This window comes from Hippoglossus hippoglossus, chromosome 15 (genome assembly GCF_009819705.1).
Source record: "Hippoglossus hippoglossus isolate fHipHip1 chromosome 15, fHipHip1.pri, whole genome shotgun sequence".
Lineage (NCBI taxonomy): Eukaryota > Metazoa > Chordata > Actinopteri > Pleuronectiformes > Pleuronectidae > Hippoglossus > Hippoglossus hippoglossus.
Genome location: NC_047165.1, coordinates 3,270,679 through 3,289,159, shown reverse-complemented (window position 1 = coordinate 3,289,159; position 18,481 = coordinate 3,270,679). Strand labels below are relative to the sequence as shown.

Below are 18,481 nucleotides of genomic sequence, written 5' to 3'. Positions count from 1 at the left end.
GCAGTAACCAACCAGCACTACTTCACTGGTCTCAGCTTAGGTGACGAGTTGGAAATGAATCACGTGAACACATTTGAAAATATGCATGGAACGTATAGCAATAATAAAAGGCAGGGAACTTTTCAGCTTTAGTGCCATTGATTTCAAAATAACAAATACTTATAAAGATTAAAATACTTTGAGTAGTGAGATTTATTCTTAAGTGTGTCCTCAATAAAATTATGTTATCTGAAACTAAGGAGACATCAGCAACGTGACTTGATCAAATTAAGTAGGTTGTTTCTAAAATTAGTCTTATGACATCCCTCAGTTTCCCAGGTAGTGTGATGAAGCCTCATTATCTTACACTGACAGACTGTAGTGAAATAATGTTGATAAGAAATGCATCACCTCATGAACAGGAGGAAAAACTACAGCAACTAAAACCTGAACCAGTTTTCATATGTAAACCTGATTATTGTATTGTGACACCGACCTGAAATGATATTTGAACTTCTCTCAACGTGATTCATGTTCACTGATATTTCCATTTAATTGAAGCATTTTCATGAAACATGTTGAATCAATAATACTGTATGAGAAAGTTATTAAACATTAAGCACAGACACATTCATACCTGCCCCTGTGCTGATCCTAGACAGTCCAGCTCATACTTTTATATGTCACATGATAAAAAAATCTTATTAAAACAACAGTTAACTGTCCAGTTATCTATCGGACGGCTCAAGAAGAAGAGGTGAGACGGACAGGAAGGTGTTTGGAACTAATTTTTATTTTTAATCAAGGCAGAAAGAAAATTGACAATCTACGAAACACAGTTGCTCAACATGAGATTACAAGTCACAGCAACAGAGGAAAAATAAGGACCTGATCTGAAATAAATTGTCTAGATCCAGCTTTACAATTCCTGCGTTAACTTTTCTCAAAAAGAAAATGTTGCCAAAGTAAACTGCTTTAAACTTCTGTGGATTCAAAAAGACGTGCTGCTGTTGCTGTGGTTCTACTGTTCATCAGTTAGTCGCGTTGATAAGACTCAGAGTCGTGGCTGAAAACTATGAACTTAAAATAAAAGAAGCATAAAATCTGGACACTGGTGACAGACGACTACACACAGGAAATGATGCTGCTGCTCACACACTGGGGAGGTTTACACTCCCTGTGCACTTGTTCTATCAGTGAGTCGCAGCAAGGTCACGGACCAGAAGTAAGGTCAGACAGGTGTCAAAGGTCAGGTCAGTGGTCAGGAGGAGGACTTGATGTCGGTCGGTCGGTCGGGTCAGGTGTCAGTGTCATGACAACAGTCGCCTAGGGGACAAGAAGCTTCAGTGTTATTCACAGGAAGAGAAAGAACTCATCAGTTACTTGTTGACGTCTCATCACTGGTAGTAAAAAGTGATTCACAGGTGTTAACAGGTGTCTGTGGACAGAGAAGAATGAACATCTACAGCCTATAATGGAAGAAGAATGGGGCTGAGAGATAAGTATATCAAAGTAGAGATAAGGAAAAGCCCTGCTAACAAGCTAACAGGCTAACCAGCTTTGTCACTGTAATGGAGGATTGTAAAAAGGAGGCAACGGGAAATACAGGATAAGAGAATAAAAAGATAGAGTAACGTAAACCTGACTCACACTCCGTCCTCAATGTGTCTCAGGTTAAATCTGTACTTTCATGTGGTTGAGCTCTATCTGATCATAAACCATCACCCAAAACACACGTTAATGCCAGATTCATTAAATAGGATAAAAAAAAAAAAAAAACACATTGGTACCGAATGTGCTGTTATTCATTGTGGTCCCTGCAGCAGTGAACGTGGTACTTACCGCTCGTTTCTCTCAGGAGGTCTTAGTAGGTACGAGGACGTTTGTGCGACTCCTCTTTGGGAGGATCAGCCAGCATCACCTTCATCTTCACTCCGTTGACGACCCGACCGTGAAGCGCTGCCAGGGCATCGTCTGCGCACTGACGGACAAGAGGGGGGACAGGCAGAATTTATTTAGGGAGACAAACTTTACAAAACCTCCATCTTTGTTGCTGTTCACACATTAAATTCTTTCTCTGGTTTGTTTTCAGCTTCACATCAGTCCAGACTCTCACCTGTTTCTCTGCGTACTTCATGTACCCAACTTTCCTTCCTGGAACCAAATGGACCTCGATCAGGGAACCAAAGCGACTGTAGTGACAGACAGAGACACAGTGGGAAGGAACAACATTTAATTGAACTGCAGGAACATTTGTTAATGCTGATTGTCTGCTGCATCATTGAAGAGCACTTAGCCTGATGCCCTCATCCTGACAAATGTGCAGTGACTGTACTTTCGAGTTGTGATCGATTGAACCTGTGACCCTCTGGTTAATGGACCATCATTCTGACCATTTGGTGATATATATATATATATATAGATAGATAGATAGATAGATAGATAGATAGATAGATAGATAGATAGATAGATAGATAGATAGATAGATAGATAGATAGATAGATAGATAGATAGATAGATAGATAGATAGATAGATAGATAGATAGATAGATAGATAGATAGATAGATAGATAGATAGATATATATATAGATATATATAGATATATATATAGATATATATATATATAGATAGATAGATAGATAGATAGATAGATAGATAGATAGATAGATAGATAGATAGATAGATAGATATATATATATATATATATACACAAAATGTTATTTTACTGATACAGCAAACAGTTCAAATTAACAGACAACGTAGGATGAACTGACCAGAAAACGTCCTCCAGCACATCTGGAGGCAGCTGGGAGGGGGAGAACACGACAAACAAGCGCTCCTTGGTCTTGCTGTCAGGTGGAGCGAGCTTCTTCAGCGGGGGGAGGACGACGTCTGTCTGAACCCGAGACATTGGAGCGACGGAGGAGAAACCCTGGAGGATAGAAGAAAAAAAAACTCAACAACTTTCATATTTTTTCATTTTTATACCTGATGGTATAAAACATCCAAGGTTAGTGTGTGCGTGTGTGTGTGTGTGTGTGTGTGTGCAATTACCAACTTTATTCCATTAATTATTTACCCTGCAAAATGTCATAAGTGTCAGAGGCCTGGAGGAATAATTACCCAGAACAGTAATTAACTTTGTTGTTTACCGGTTCTGTTTTCTGAAGTTTGGATTTTGTCTCTCAAACCACAGCAAATAAAATATAATGTTTTTCAGATTGAACAAATTGCACAGGCAGTTTGTATTGCTGATTCCTGTGGTGCAAGTTAAATGTGTGAAATACAAGAGCAATGAGCAGAAATCTCATTTTCTTCTATAAAAAAAGCTTTTAGAGGAGTCTGCGAGTGTTAATCTTACGCAAAGACGACGCAAATGACAATTGAAAAAGTGGGAAAATAACTCAAGAGGACGAGCAGGTCGATCTGAGACGAGTTTGTAAGTCAGGCATCGATTTGCTGAACTTACAGGAGGTTTCATCACTTGACTGTTGGAGGGACCGTTCCACACTGAAGACATCATCTGTGCTGCGACAAACTGCATCGCCATCCGACCTACAGGACTACACACACCACACAGCAACACACACGCTGTTTCACTATGTGTCCACATTTTGCAGCTCAAAGATTGTTTGTTTTTATGGTCATTTTCAGTCTTTGGAGAACTAACAAATAAGAACTTTATTTGTGCTATTAAGACGAAAATCAGACGGATAAAAAACGACAGGACAAGACACTAATGTTTTTGTATAAAGAGAATTTCCTTCTTCATCTCTGCACCCGACATGGAACAGTCACATCCGCCCATGATGAATATTTGACAACAAATAGAAGGTGAACATGAAAAATGTTGCTGTTAATTATCTGTGACATTTTTGGTCCCAATTCTTTAATTAATGGATATATTAACTTTAAAGGGCACTTCTGCTTCATGCCTCCATTAACCGCTGGTCCTTGTGTGTGTGTTTAGTACATACGTGTGTATGTGCGTGTGTATCTGTACCTGCTGCGGTCCTCTCCATCGTCGACGAAATTTACGACCAGTCTGTTTCCAGGTGGATATTCAAATCCATTCAGCTTCTCTTTGGCATAAATTGCTGATCCCAAGTTACTGTAACGAATCAGTGCGTGACCTGAGAGACGCGAACAAACACAAACACATGAGTTTCAAATTAAAATCAAGAAATTAATGTATGAACTTGTATTTAACAAGGATTCGACTCATGTTCTGACAGTAGCAGTTAATCACAGACATCAGGCTGATCAAGCAGTTCACAAACACAACATTAAAGACACATTAGGTTTATTTTAAAATCCCTTAAGCAGTATTAGATCACTAACCTTTGCTCATTCCGTAAGAGTCTCTCTGTAGCTCGCAGTACTCCATACCAGGGATGATGTCAAACACTGCAAAGATCTGCTCCTGAGTGATCGCTGCCCGCGTTGAAATCATCAGACTCCGCGTGAAGTCACCGGAGCGGAAGTCCATGGCCTGGTAGTTCCCAGGGTCACCTGTAGAGGGACAAACATTAACCTAACACACTTACAAAATCCGACAGCTCCAACTACAACACTGGTTTGAATGATAAATAAAGAACTACGAAAGCTGGAAAACATCTAATGAAACAATGTTCCTGCCGCCCTCCACACACTTCACCCTCCTTTCTTTACTGGTCTTTTTCCTCTTTTAATGACAGTGCGTGAATGTCAGTGGGTTTTAATCAGGTGTTGTGTAAATGGTACATCGCCGACTAATGAATCATCTACAAACTCCGGCACATTGAGCTACGATGGCCTCCATAAACCACCCATACTGTCACTGTGGCAGACATGTCTTTTGTTTTTCATATTTTAGCTGATGTTTTAGTGTCTTAAACCAATTTACAGTTTAATATGTAACCTGGTGCTTTGCTGCCACCTACAGATCAGAGGAATAGTGTGAAACCACCGGCAGGAAAACAGGGACATGCGCACAAAGACATTACACGACTAAATGAGTCAGTGTCTCTGTCTGAAATGCTTGTAAAATGGTTGGATAGCATTGGAAACCCCCCTCGTCCTGGATTGGCGGAAATCTTTGTAACAGACCTTGATTTCTAATAATTCTGATACACAGTTCACACATATTACAGGATTCAGTATTGTGTCTCATTTGGGAAAGACTAAACCAGAGATGTGGTAAAAAAAAAAAAAGAGACCAACCACTTAAAGAATTCAGAAAAGACAAGTCTGTAACACCAAAGATGGCGGTTGTGTGACACATATCCCGCCCCTCCCCTCAATGAGCCAATTATCTGCTTTACAAGATCCGAACCAGGAAACACATTGAACCAATCATGATGCTGCACTGAACTTCTTTAAATCAGATTTGAGTGTCAGTGCTGTGTTACAGTCACAAGTTCCTGCCCATTCATTTAAATAGGAGCCTGGTCCTGTTGACAAGACGACTGCAAAGTCTGTAGAACTTTGACTGAATCTGATCACAGGCTTGAAAAACCCTAAATACAAATATGACAGAAAAAGCACTGATTTAAGAAGCAAAGAAAGTGTTCCTACCCATTGGGGGGGCGTACTGGTTCATGGTGTCATTACCGCCCATGTACTCCCCTCTGTTGGATCCCCCACTGTAATCCTCTGACGATGTAGCCTTGGTGCGAGGTTCAGCCAGGATCGCCCTGTAAGCTAATGACATCATCACAGTAATGAGAAACAACAATGACCAGTGGAGTTTTAAATACAGAGGGAAGATCACACCTGGAAACACAGTCAACATTATGGTTAATGTATCTTAGAAGTTCAGGTAAGAGTCGTACCTTTGTCACAGTTCTCTATGGCATGTGCAGCCTGGGAGGGTTTGTAGTATCTCACGTAGCCCAAACCTTTACTTTCCCCCGTGAACTTGTTCTTGATGATCACACAATACTCAATATCACCATATTCCTGAAAGAGAAACAGAGGTGGCAGTTATAGCCTAAGCCTGACTCTGAGTTTCAAAGAGCCTATGATTTAAATTTAGTTTGATCTACACACATCAACATAAGAGATATATATGGAATAATGTATTGAAGCTACGGCATATACCACCAATATAATCTTAAATCTGTCGGCCTATTATTCCTGGTGTAACAACACAGTCATCTTAATCAGCTCATCTGAGTCAGTTGCTGTAACTTAATGTTCTAGAAATGTTCCTGTTGTTGGGAACAGGTCTGACGTGTACAACCATATGTGAAAGACAAACTGTGGAAATCATTTCCTTTAGTTCCTGAAAACAGCTAATGACGGCGATGAGGCACAGAACAAGTATGTGAGAGGGAGTTGTCGTTACCTTGAATGTGTCTTTGAGGTCCTCCTCTGAGAAGCTTTTAGGGATCATGACGAAGATCCGGGTCAGCTCTTCATCCTCAACGTCTCTGTGTCTTGTTGACGACCGTGACTGGGCAATGAATACCTACGTGACCGCAAAGAGAAGGAACACAATGGGTACAGATATTTGGTTACAACTTTTAAAAAAAAAAGACAAATTTACAGTGAGACAACCATAAATTAAAGATTACATGCTTTACTTGTTATCCAACTTGGATTTCCAACATTTAAAACATGAAAAACAGTGGGACTGTTGATTTTATCTATAAATTTTAAGGTCTTGACTTGAATATGTTACGATTTGACGCCTTAAATTGAACTGAATACCTTTTATTTGTATTCATTCATTTCATCCATGGACTTTGTAAGGCACACCTTGTTTGCTAGGTGCTAGGAAATAATGATTGAACAAACAACCTCTCCTTCTCTCTTGGCCTTAATGTTTGTGTCGGTTGTTACGGAGACTCAGACAATACAAGACAATGGAAGATAATAAAAATTAATCTGCGGTGATGGAAACACAAACATGACTCTCCTCTTCTGGTTCATCAAGATAATCCACGTTCCCGAGCTTTTGTTCTCTGGGACTACCTGAGGTTTCAGGGGTTCACTGGATGAACTTGAAACACTGGGACACAGTTTCAAGTTCACGCAGTTTTCACCAGAATCTAAATTAAACCTTCACACAAACTTAATCTTCAACATCAGTAGATGTAATGTGAACTATCAACATCTGGAATCAGGAGTGAACTCACACTTCAGACACAGCTTCCTCTCCCCAGTGTAGCTAGCCTAGCATGCTAGCAAGCACAACGCGTTACCCTCCATTGGTTTTAACGGACAATTAAAAAGCATTAGCATCGAACTGCCTCAACCCCCCCACGTGTGCCGGGTCACGGTGTCCGCTACCTTGACGGGCTTCGACGACTCCGCCAGCTGCTTCCCGTGCATCTCCTCCATGGCCAGACAGGCCTGCGAGGACTTGGAGAACTTGACGTAGCAGATTCCCTTGGACTCCTTGGTCTGCTTGTCCTTCACGACCCAGACCCCCTGGATGTCCCCGAACACGGAGAACGCGTCCCGCAGCGCATCCTCGGTGATGGAGCGGCTGGTGACCACGAACAGGCGGCTGTTGGGGGGGTCGTCCAGGTTCTCGGTGGGCTGCTTGGTCGGGTACTCCTCCATGTTTGCTTCCTCTGTGAGATCTGTGAGGCAGCGGCTGTTGTTGGTGCTGCCTTCAACCGGATTTCCGGTTACCGGTTTTCAATGACTAACTTTGTTTTCAGAAGCAAACAGGAAACAAAACCCAAAGCGGATTTAAATTATTGAATTATTATTTTTATTCATTTATATCTCTGATGATTGGTAACAAGTAAACATATTCAATAGTTAGAGGTGAAAAACTGCAACGAGAGGGAAGGTTTACTGCCATCTAGTGTCTGGGAGGACACAATGCACAAGGACGCTTCAGAGAAAATACATATAGAGCAAAGACATGTTATTGAGGTTGGATGTTTAACAGTTTAACTTTATTATAAATAACTATAAATAAAATACACATTCAACCGAATATATAGGACTTGAATTAAGAAAATAATTTGTTTGTGGATATAAATACACATCTTTTCTGCATTGTTTATTGTGTAAAATAAAAGTAACACATAAGCACTGATATGTCTCTGAATAAATCAAACAATAAATCAAATATTTTTTTTAATTAATTTATCTGATGGGCTGATTTTAGTCTTCATCAATAAACATATACGAAAATAATAATCAGCAGTAAATAATACGTATCTGGGTTTATTGTCAAGTAGATAAACATGTACAAGGAATTTGCTGTGGTATGTTTGGGCATAAACACAACATATCGGGTGAATTGTGGTAATCTGGGAAATTTTGGGCAATTATCATCTTCTGGGACCTATTCTGATATTTGTTTTAGAGATTGGATCAACATATTATAAGTTTAGGTGTCGCACATTACCCAATGTAAAAGATTACCTGAATCCACCCTTATAAATAAATAAACACATAAATACAAAAATATATAAATATCCAACAAGGAAAAAATATCACACTAGAAAAAAGATATGTGCTATATAGATGACAAGCATGTACATTTGACGTATGCACAGTGTGACTGTTATTAGCCACCGTTATTAGGAAGGTTCAAGTTTCACAGTTCAGGTGAGGACATTTATCATCACAACCTTGTGACTTGTCTGTTATGAGGGTACTGGACCTATAAATATTAATAATTCCTCAGAAATGATTTCCACCACCGCATTAAAGCACCTATAACCAAATAGAGACCATGGGGATAGTTTAGGTTCATTAATATTTATTTGCGTGGTGTGGCTGCTGATGAATAAATGTGTTTGGTGGTTTTTAGTTTTTATAAATTTTTAATGCACTAAACTGGTGGAGCACTGTCTGTCTCATTGTATCCTGCACAATGACAATAAAGCTTTCTCTTCTATGCTCTTCTATCTCCAAACTCTGTGAAATATATATAAATAATAAAATATAAATTGATAAAGATATAAAAAAAGATAAAGTTTGTGTATAGATTCACATTTTTCCACAATACCAGTAACAAAAGGTTGAGGTATTCACGTGTGTCCTTATAAGGCCACTTCAGCAGGTGGATTTTACTTCTCAATGGAAGCTGGGGCCATGCGACGAGATGCGGGGGGACACGTCCCAAAACACACTTGACACCTTCTTCCCTAGCACCCTCGTCTCCTCTCCCTCGGAACTAGGAAGGAACCAGTGACACACAAAGTTTGACAACTTGTCTCAAACTATTCGGACTCTGAAACTTTGAAACGTGTATTTGAGGATTAAATCTCCTGAAGTGAATTGATTTGCTCTTTAAATACAAACAAACGACAAGTGGACGAGTCTTTCCCGGAAATGAGACGCGGCCCGCTTTCCTACGTGCTCTACGTCACGGTGCTGAGGAGAGAGTGCGCGGGGCACGTGACCGGCGGGTGACGTCACGTGCCGGTACGCGTAATAAGCGCAGTGACCTTCTTTGCGACCGCCACACGCACGGAGAGAGAGAGGATCCGCACCGAGGACCCGCACCGAGGAGCCGCTGTTCACCGACACCCACTTTAACTCTAAGGTACGTTCCTCCTCTTTCATCTCTCCAGCTGCTGACCGAGGGTTTGTGGGGTTTTATCCCCGGAAACGATGCTTGGAACCCGGCAGCGGCAGCAGTAAGCTAACGGCCATGTTGGTGAACGGCTCGGTTGCTCCCTGTTGCGTTTTGAGCAAACGAGCAATAACGGTCCTTCTTCTTCCTCCTCTCGGGGACAATGTCTACACTTTCCATCAGATGCTGTCCCCGGTGTCCTCGAGGACGCGGGGGAAGCAGCCTCGGTCTTCACCCCCTCCCGTCATTGAGGCATCCTTGACCCGCGGGAGGGTGACACATCCCCGGGCTAACAGCGGGTTTTGTCTAAGCTAGCTCCCAGCCGCGTTAGCCGGGTCCAACAGGAACCGTTTCAAAATGTAATGTCCGCTGTGCGGGTTGTGGAAGCTGCTCTGAGTCAGTGGAGGAGAGAAGCTGTGTGTGTCCTTGGTGCTCGGGAGAAGAGCAGCCCGCCATGTTAAGACGAGGGGGGGGGGGGGGGGGGGGCTACCGGTGGTACTTAAGCTAACTGTCCTCTCTATTATAAGCACTTGGTTATAACAGTCTGACCCAGAGAACGAGGGGATTCGACAGGTTTCCTGCTCTGATCTTAGCCGTTAGCTCCCTGGCTACCTTAGCTGTGAATGAAGACTTGTTTAAACTCAGAGTTTCTCCAGGTTAAATGTGTTGTAAACGGATTCCAGACGCGGGGTTTCCCTCCCGTCACGTCTCTTCCTGCCGCGGGGAGAGGTCGCGTGAGGACGGAGGACACCGGTGGTGTTGCGCCAAAACTTGTACCCCTGCTAAAAATGGAACCCCCCCCCCCTTCCCTTACGTAATTTGTACCCATCTAAACTACCGAACGACACCTTTCTCTGTCTTCTCTTTATATAATGTTACGCCTGTAGGTGGAGGACAAGCTAACGTAGTGTAGGTTAATTACGTAGTAGTTGAGTCATACGTGAGGACATAATATGCAGGGGGAGCATATTCTACTGTTGCACCCGTATCACTGACACTGACATCAGCTGACTCCTTTTTAAAACTTGTGTGTTAGCTCCTCATTAGATATAATCACTCTTATTAAATCTGTTATCACTCGAGCATGTTTCCTTGTGCCGGGAAGAATGAGGCCCTGTTATAACAGTGGTGTAATGGAGGCTATGCTAACGTGTGTGTTTTAAGGGAGTAGTCCTTTTCCCTGGAACGACCTCTGCTTGAAGCCAGCCAGCTCAAAGGTCAAAGTCAGGATTGTTCGAAAGTAAAGAGAGTCGAAGTACAGGTGCAGATAAAGTCTTCACCTCAAACGCCCTTCACAGCTCGGCCTCGGTCAAACTGCAGCAGTGGATGAGCTTCCTGCCTCATCCGGGCTCTATGAATAGCAGACCCACAGTTGTACGGATGGATCTAGATTCACATCTCTTGTCATTTCTGCTTTTTAAATGTTTTCTTCTTCTTCTTTCTGTTTTCCATCCAGCTGACGATGGGAGACATTGCCAAGGGAAAGAAGGCTTTTGTCCAGAAGTGTGCCCAGTGCCACACAGTAGAGAACGGGGGCAAGCACAAGGTGGGCCCCAACCTCTGGGGTCTGTTCGGACGCAAGACCGGCCAGGCAGAGGGCTACTCGTACACAGATGCCAACAAGAGTAAAGGTCAGTTCACACGAATAACCCACTTCTCTGCTGGAAAACTGATTGAGTGAAGAGGAGGACGGCCTTGTCTGAAGTTCACTTAAGAAGATTTCTTTAATTGGCTGCGAAACAATGAAAACTCCAAACTGTGGAACATCTCTAAAAAAGTTTATGGAATGAATTTAGCGCAAAGTAGAATTGGTTCAATCAGCTGCATCAAGTAGATGATTCATCAGTCAGTGTTTTATTAACTGTTAATCGATCATCTATAATTTAGTCTTTTTTTAAGCACATTTGACTTTGTTGTTTGTAGCGACTCAGATATGACGCATGATAGTGAACTGTTTTAGACGTTTGAAGATTTTACCTTATATAACAAGTTTTTGTTATTTTTGATAAAATTGATGAATCAAGATGATAATTGGCGGAGTAATTGAAAATGAAAACAATCATTAGTTGCAGCTCTTGACATAACAATTAGTTTTAAGCATTCATAAATATCTTAATTAGAGATTATGTTTTTAAATAACTGATAAATTCTATTGAAATAATGAATAATAATCACATACATTACACTTAAGGTTTGCAACTTATAATCAATAAGACAGTTTATTGTCTTTCACTAAGGTTTCTTTATAAAACAAAAATAATAGTTTGAGAACCAGAAGATATTCAGTTTATAATTATAATAAAATGGGTAAAAGAACTCGGCTATGAGAAGCTGAATCGACTAAATGTTTGTCATGTTAGATGCTAAATGTTAAATACTTATTCAGTTACCAACATTGTTGTTTTAAATTTCTGTTCATAGATCGCTTGACTTTTAATTTCATCACTAACATTATCAGTTTGTACTTTAAAAGTTCCAATTGGTTGAACTTCGACTCCTGATTTCTGTTTCCTGCTCACGTGGAGCTCCGATCTCTCTAAGTTGCCCTGAATGAATCCGTTCTCTCTCCAGGTATCGAGTGGGGCGAGGACACCTTGATGCAGTACCTGGAAAACCCCAAGAAGTACATTCCAGGAACCAAAATGATCTTCGCTGGCATCAAGAAGAAGGGAGAGCGCCAGGACCTCGTTGCGTACCTGAAATCTGCGACGTCATGAACCCGTCACAAAAACCAGAATATTTAATGCCATTTTATTGTCTTTTTCTTCATTTGTAGGCTTGCCCATGGTAAAACTGGTTTTATGTTTTGTCATTTGCACGGAACTAATTTATGTTGTGTACAGTTAGAGAAGTGGGACGTCCTGTTAGCCAGTGAATTCACAGCAGTTGTTCAAGTGACTAAACATAAAACTTGTTCGTTGTTTTATTTTCTGTGTGAATCGATGCTTAACTTAAAACTAATCGCGTTATTTAAATTTGCTAGCTAAGATAGGTCGGCCTGATCTGTCTCTCATTCTGTTTTCCATGACAACATGTGTATGGTACTTTCTGCTAGCAGCGCAAATCATCTAATATTAACATCAGAGAGATAAAGAGGAATTTTGCGGTTCTGTTGATAAACTGGTGCTGATACTTGTTCTACTCCCCGTTTCATGGCAGGTGGAGTTTCAGACCTTTTACAATGACCGACAGTGAATTTTATCCTTTCTGTCTCGTCTCTCCTTAAAGCTCAGCTGTCAGAAACTCCCACTTGCCATGAATTCTTCCCAGATTCCTAGGATGCAACATTTTGTCCTCTAAAAGATTTGACTCTTTCCAGCTAAGAATTGTAGAATGTGAATGCTGTGTATATTGATTTCTTTAAACCCCCCCCCACCCCCCCGCCGTTCTGAGATACCTGCTGTGTGAAATCAGCTGGCATACAATCACCGTGCCGAACAAATGTTGTGCAGCTACTGTATTCTATAGAAAAAAACTGCATAGGTCAACATCTGTAGCGAAGGAAGGATTCTGTTATTTACCTGGTTTCACAGGCCTGAAGGAAATTGTTTTAACTTATTTTACTGTAACCTGACAGACTGAATATGTAAACTATTTTAATGAGGTTGCTTCCTATCAGTGTACACACAGCAAGGTACTGTATATGCACATACACTATATTACCATGTGGTGGCTATTTTGTGTGGCTGTGGAAAGGATGGATGGAGGATCAATTAAATGCAGACATTCAGAAATGTTAACACGACTGGTTGTGTTTTTTATTTGTGTAATTCCTGAGTAAATATTCTAAACAGTAATATTCAGAACCTGATGTAAAAATGCCCCTTTTTTTTGTCAAATTCAGTTAATAACACTAATATTTCTCTACATCTTTTAACAGATATTTGTATTTATTGGGGAAACTCTGACACAAAGTGCTGAGTATCTGTGAGGGAGGTTATGTTTTCATCTGTCTAGAGACGATCTAGGTTCTTAAATATTGTAAAATTGGGCAGTTTTTCAATATTTCTGTTGATTTCTTAGAGAACCAGAATAGCACTATTAGTCCTCACCCCCTCAAGAAGCCACATTTAAATTCCCCAGGTCCAGTTTCTATTTGGATCAGCTCGATTGTTCAGTCTTCATTGCTTCGAGTTTAGAAAGACTTGAGTTGATTAGAACTGGACTGACTGAGTCTCGCTCGCTGCAGAGCCCTGGATACTTTCTGCCCTCGTGTGTGAACGTGGTCAACGTGGAGCAGATTTCATCACCTGGGGTGCCGCTTCAGGTCGTGTAGTGATACGGTGGCAGCGTTACATAATCCTCCTCCAGTGCTCGTGAGGTCTTTCTAGGAAGTGAAGCGGCTGAGGGCAGCTCAGGCCTCGCGCTCTGTCACGTTTCCCTTCGATCAAAGTCCAGTCAACAGACCTGTTGAGGCCTGAATCATGTGACGCTGACAGGCTGCCTGGCTGCACACAGCCGAGGTCATTAGGTTGACTGTGCTCGAAACTCGTGGAATTTACTCTACATGACATGGGGACATTTATAGAAAGTGACATAACCAGAAACACATACATATTAGCCTTCTGGTGTTCTGAGGACACATAATACATTCCTAACCCTCCTCCCCAAAATACCCTACGACCTTGAATCAGGTCCATACATGTTGTGACGACAAAATGTCCTCACAACGATGGTTTAATACCAAAGTTTAAGAGACAAGTAGAAACACACGCGCGCATGTGCAAACCGTGAGATATAAATACAACCGACATGTGATCCTGAAACATGTCATGAATGATAAACAGGTGTGTGTGTGTGTGTGTGTGTGTGCACTCATATGACACAGTTTGTATTGACAACACAGACGTCAGTGTGTGTGTGAGGCCTTGTGAGTTATAAACAGAGAGATAGATAGATAGATAGATAGATAGAAAGATAGATAGATAGATAGATAGATAGATAGAAAGATAGATAGATAGATAGATAGATAGATAGATAGATAGATAGATAGATAGATAGAAAGATAGATAGATAGATAGATAGATAGATAGATAGATAGATAGATAGATGGATAGATAGATAGATAGATAGATAGATAGAAAGATAGATAGATAGATAGATAGATAGATAGATAGATAGATAGATAGATAGATAGATAGATAGATAGAAAGATAGATAGATAGATAGATAGATAGATAGATAGATAGATAGATAGATAGATAGATAGATAGAAAGATAGATAGATAGATAGATAGATAGATAGATAGAAAGATAGATAGATAGATAGATAGATAGATAGATAGATAGATAGATAGATAGATAGATAGATAGATAGATACTTTGTAGTTTCTGGATCCTGGAGGATTGCAATAATATATTTGGCCACAAGAGAGAACTGCTGTCCACAGTATAGTTGAGTTTTTATACTTTTATGGATCCTGTTTTTCAGCCCCTGCAGCACAGAGCACACTTTATTATTAAATCTTTAATGTCACTTATTCTGAGCTGACCTCTTGTCCAACACTTGTAATGACACCACTGACCTCCTGTCTCACGTAACTTCAATATGATAATAAAACATCTTTTTCAGACAAACAACATGAGTGCGGTGCATGAGTGCGGTGTCCGAACGTGGCTGAGAAAGAAAATAGAAAATCCTTCAGAGCTTCAGTTCCCAAACATTCCAGATATTTTCAGATGACCTCATTTGGGAAAACTTTACCGTGGGAACGTGGGAGGATTTATTTTTATTATTCCCCACAATTACTCTCAATCTGTCCATCATTGAAGTCCCCTGTCACCATGGAAACCACTGGACTGAACCACCTGACTGTAAAAACAACAGGACGTGAGTTAGCAGGTGGTTTGGCCCTGAAACACACAGCAGAAGCAGACGCGCTTCTTGTGGAGGACATGGAGGTTTATCTATCTATCTATCTATCTATCTATCTATCTATCTATCTATCTATCTATCTATCTATCTATCTGTCTATCTATCTGCATTTCTATTTTTATGAAGCTGCCTGTGTGTTTACATCATTTCAGACACAGAATGAACAAACACAGTTTTTTTGTATTATTTTATCTGCAAAGCTTTTTAAACACAAACACATTCTCATTATATGAGTAGAACAATAAATATAAAACCACAATATAGGAAATACCCAACGATTTGAAGTCATGATTCATAGTAATAAAGTTCTTGTAAATATTGCAACATGAAAACAAATCAGAAAACCTACATTTCAGCCGGTAGGTTGTAGTTTCCTGTTCTTCAGTGATGTGTTCGGTGACATAATGAGAAATGACCATAGGACAGTAAAGAAGAAATTCACTGTTATCATCAGAACTGTCACAAAACAACGTCGCACATACACTCGGAATTTGAACATCTCTTAAAAACTGAACGAATATTATAGTTTGTGTGATTCATATTCATATCCACTGATCCAGTGGGGCTGAAAAATGATAATACTATGATGTAAAAAGTTATAAATCTCTTCTCTGATGGCGAGCGCTGTTAAAAGTCACTTGAGTTCCTGTTGCTTCACTGGAGAACTTTAAATTAGTCAGCGCTGACCGTCAACAGTCCGATTTCTGCCAGTTCCTCGGTGCTGCGTCATTTCCCAGCTCACAGGGGTCAAACAATGTCTTGAGGCTCAATTGTTAAGTTTCATCAGCAGTAAACCAATCAGATTTAACAGAACAGCCAAGAAATATAACAGTTTGCTTTACAACATCAGCAATGACTCTGGAAAATCCTTTAAACATTTAATAGGTTTTACTTAAATTGTAATGAGGACATAACTCAAGATATTAACATGTGTCAAGAAGCCTTTCTCATGAATCATATGACTCTTCTCAGGTAAATGATGCAGCAGAGCAGGTTTGCTTCAGTGAACTATCAGGCAGCCACAGCACCTGAAGGTTGAGAGCATCGTGATTACAGCCCAGTTTAACTCTCTTTTCTGTAATGACCAACTTACTGACATAAGAGTTTTCTGTGGTTCTTTAACACTGGAGATCTGGTTTCAGTTGGACCGGGTCTGACCCAGTCTGGCTCGGCTGGTGCCGACAATGAGCAGATCAAGTCAAACACTGTGTGTGATGTACATGTTCAAAACCTAGGTCTTCAGATTCAGTCACTTGTGTGTTTCCCAATGACGACATTTGAGTAAAGAAGAAGGAGGAATAGTGTCTCATCTTGTCCACAGTCTTCATCCAGGATCTCACCCAGTTGATTTTCAGATTGTCCAGGTTCTCTAAGTCTGTGCACATTGTTAGAAACAATCTTAATGTTTCTTTGGTCAAACATCTGTAGTTTTCTGTTTGGTTTCAGGTTTGTCTCGGACTTAAATGGCAGCACGAGGTCCAATAGTCTCAGGGTGAAGTTTCACTCATTTGAACGTCAGCGGAGATAAAACAGAAAAAACTTCAAGCAAACAGACAGAATTAATGTTCATGGTGAAACAGGAAGGTTGTGACTCTTCCAGCTGTTTTGGATGAGAAGCTAGAGTATGATGAGCATGGTAGCAGGTTAAAAAGGGTAAAATATATCTGTTGGTTTATGAGTAGTTGAATTTGTCTGTTTCTGTTGCTGTTTTCTAAACGGAGAGGTCGTCCGCTCTCCGGCTGCTTGTTCCGCTGGCTTTGCTGAACCTGCGTTTGTCTTTCTGACAGAGCCCTCCGTTGGAACAGAGCAGCAGCCCCTCCGGTCCGCCGCTCTGTGTCGGAGGGCAGCTCATGTCCCTGCTCCCGGGGCCGTAGCAGTCAGTGTCGGCCCTCAGGTACCCTCCATCTTGGCTCTGAGGTATACTCGCCGTCTGCCACCCGGGCGAGTAGCAGCTCATCTGGAGCAGGTTCACCTCCTCCACTGCGGCAGCTATTTTGTTCTTCTCCGTGGCCATGTTCTCTGAGTTCTGTTGGTTGGCCAGGCGATGGGTTGGGAAGGGCATCGGCAGGAAGTGAGAGGAGCCAATCATACACTGGGAGAAGGCTGGAAGAGGGGGTGACGGCGGTGGAGGAGACAGAGAGAGCTGTTGGGCCAGAGAGGTCTTAGCTGGAGTGATGGCCTTCCTCGCGTAGTACATCTGCCTACAACACAGAGTTTCAGCCTTTTAGTTCAAAGACATGATACAAGTTCACCATAAAGATTTAGTTAGGACGACATAGTGTAGTTATTAGAATCTCCCTGTGCTCCTGCAGAACCCAAAAGTCTGATTCCAACAGTTGATGGAATTCAGTTTGACCAGGTTGTATCCGGCTTCCTGCATCATAGTTGTAGTTTTACATTTTTTAACCTAAAATACTTAAAATAATTTAGAATTTCTAAATAGTTAAAATGAATATCCTGATTTTAAGTCCCTAGCAGGATTCAAACTGTTCCTACATTTCCCATGATGCCACTACCAGTATCTGTTCATTAGATCTTCCCTGTCTCTCCTCCCAGTTTGTAACACAGGCTTTCTGTTCGGAGTTTTAAGTCTTCGAGCCCAAACCTAAGATAACCATGATCATATCATCAGATTTATTTTATCTGACTTTACAAAGTAAAGACACATTCAATTGTGCTTCTCATGTTGAGTAAAACAAAGATTGATTTCATGCTTCTGTTGCTGATGAACCTACCAGGGCCCCTGGCTAGAGCCCCTGCATGAAACAAAAGTTAAAACTCTCAGTTAAAAGGCACGAAACACACACATGGGATGCAAATTGATCACAAAGACACAAGATGACAAGAAAGAAAAACAGATCAGATGCAAAATGACTATAAAGAGACAAAGACAAGAATAATAACCACAAAGAGCTGCAACAGGACAACAGATGACACCATTTGAAATAGTTTTGTGTTTCTTTCTGAATCCATTTCTCTGATGCGACTGTTTACTTCCCTATTGCCTCAGTTGTGTAACGTTGAGAAAAGGTCCTTGTTAACAATGTTTTGATTGAAACCAGTTCCTGACCAGAACCAGCTCAAGAACCAGAGCTAA

At 41.0% G+C, this 18,481-nt stretch overlaps 3 protein-coding genes across 4 annotated transcripts in view; 1 reads left to right on the top strand and 2 right to left on the bottom strand.

Annotated features, from left to right (window-relative positions):
• Positions 1–754: 754 nt before the first annotated feature.
• Positions 755–7,581, bottom strand: rbm45 (RNA binding motif protein 45). 2 transcript variants are annotated; one of them, XM_034607998.1, is made up of 11 exons: positions 7,256–7,581; positions 6,309–6,431; positions 5,794–5,920; positions 5,537–5,662; positions 4,322–4,492; positions 3,984–4,113; positions 3,450–3,543; positions 2,755–2,912; positions 2,096–2,171; positions 1,822–1,960; positions 780–1,305 (listed from the first exon to the last, which is right to left on the bottom strand). In XM_034607998.1, the coding sequence occupies exons 1-10, from the start codon at positions 7,529–7,531 to the stop codon at positions 1,844–1,846; spliced, it is 1,398 nt and encodes a 465-aa protein (XP_034463889.1). In that variant the 5' UTR covers positions 7,532–7,581; the 3' UTR covers positions 780–1,305; positions 1,822–1,843. The 2 variants fall into 2 exon arrangements, with proteins under 2 accessions (XP_034463888.1, XP_034463889.1); XM_034607997.1 differs by having other exon boundaries at positions 755–1,960; positions 7,256–7,579.
• A 1,754-nt stretch (positions 7,582–9,335) lies between these two features.
• On the top strand, positions 9,336–13,249 carry LOC117775126 (cytochrome c). Its single transcript, XM_034608001.1, has 3 exons — positions 9,336–9,479; positions 10,966–11,140; positions 12,081–13,249. Exons 2-3 carry the CDS (start codon positions 10,972–10,974, stop codon positions 12,224–12,226), a joined length of 315 nt encoding a protein of 104 aa, XP_034463892.1. The 5' UTR covers positions 9,336–9,479; positions 10,966–10,971; the 3' UTR covers positions 12,227–13,249.
• Positions 13,250–16,335: 3,086 nt separating this feature from the next.
• LOC117775125 (gap junction alpha-5 protein-like) overlaps positions 16,336–18,481 on the bottom strand; it is a 9,609-nt gene continuing 7,463 nt past the window's right edge. The window contains exon 7 of the mRNA XM_034608000.1: positions 16,336–17,585. Within this exon, the coding sequence (XP_034463891.1) occupies positions 17,096–17,585 (490 nt within the window). The 3' untranslated portion in view covers positions 16,336–17,095. The remainder of the gene's footprint in view (positions 17,586–18,481) is intronic.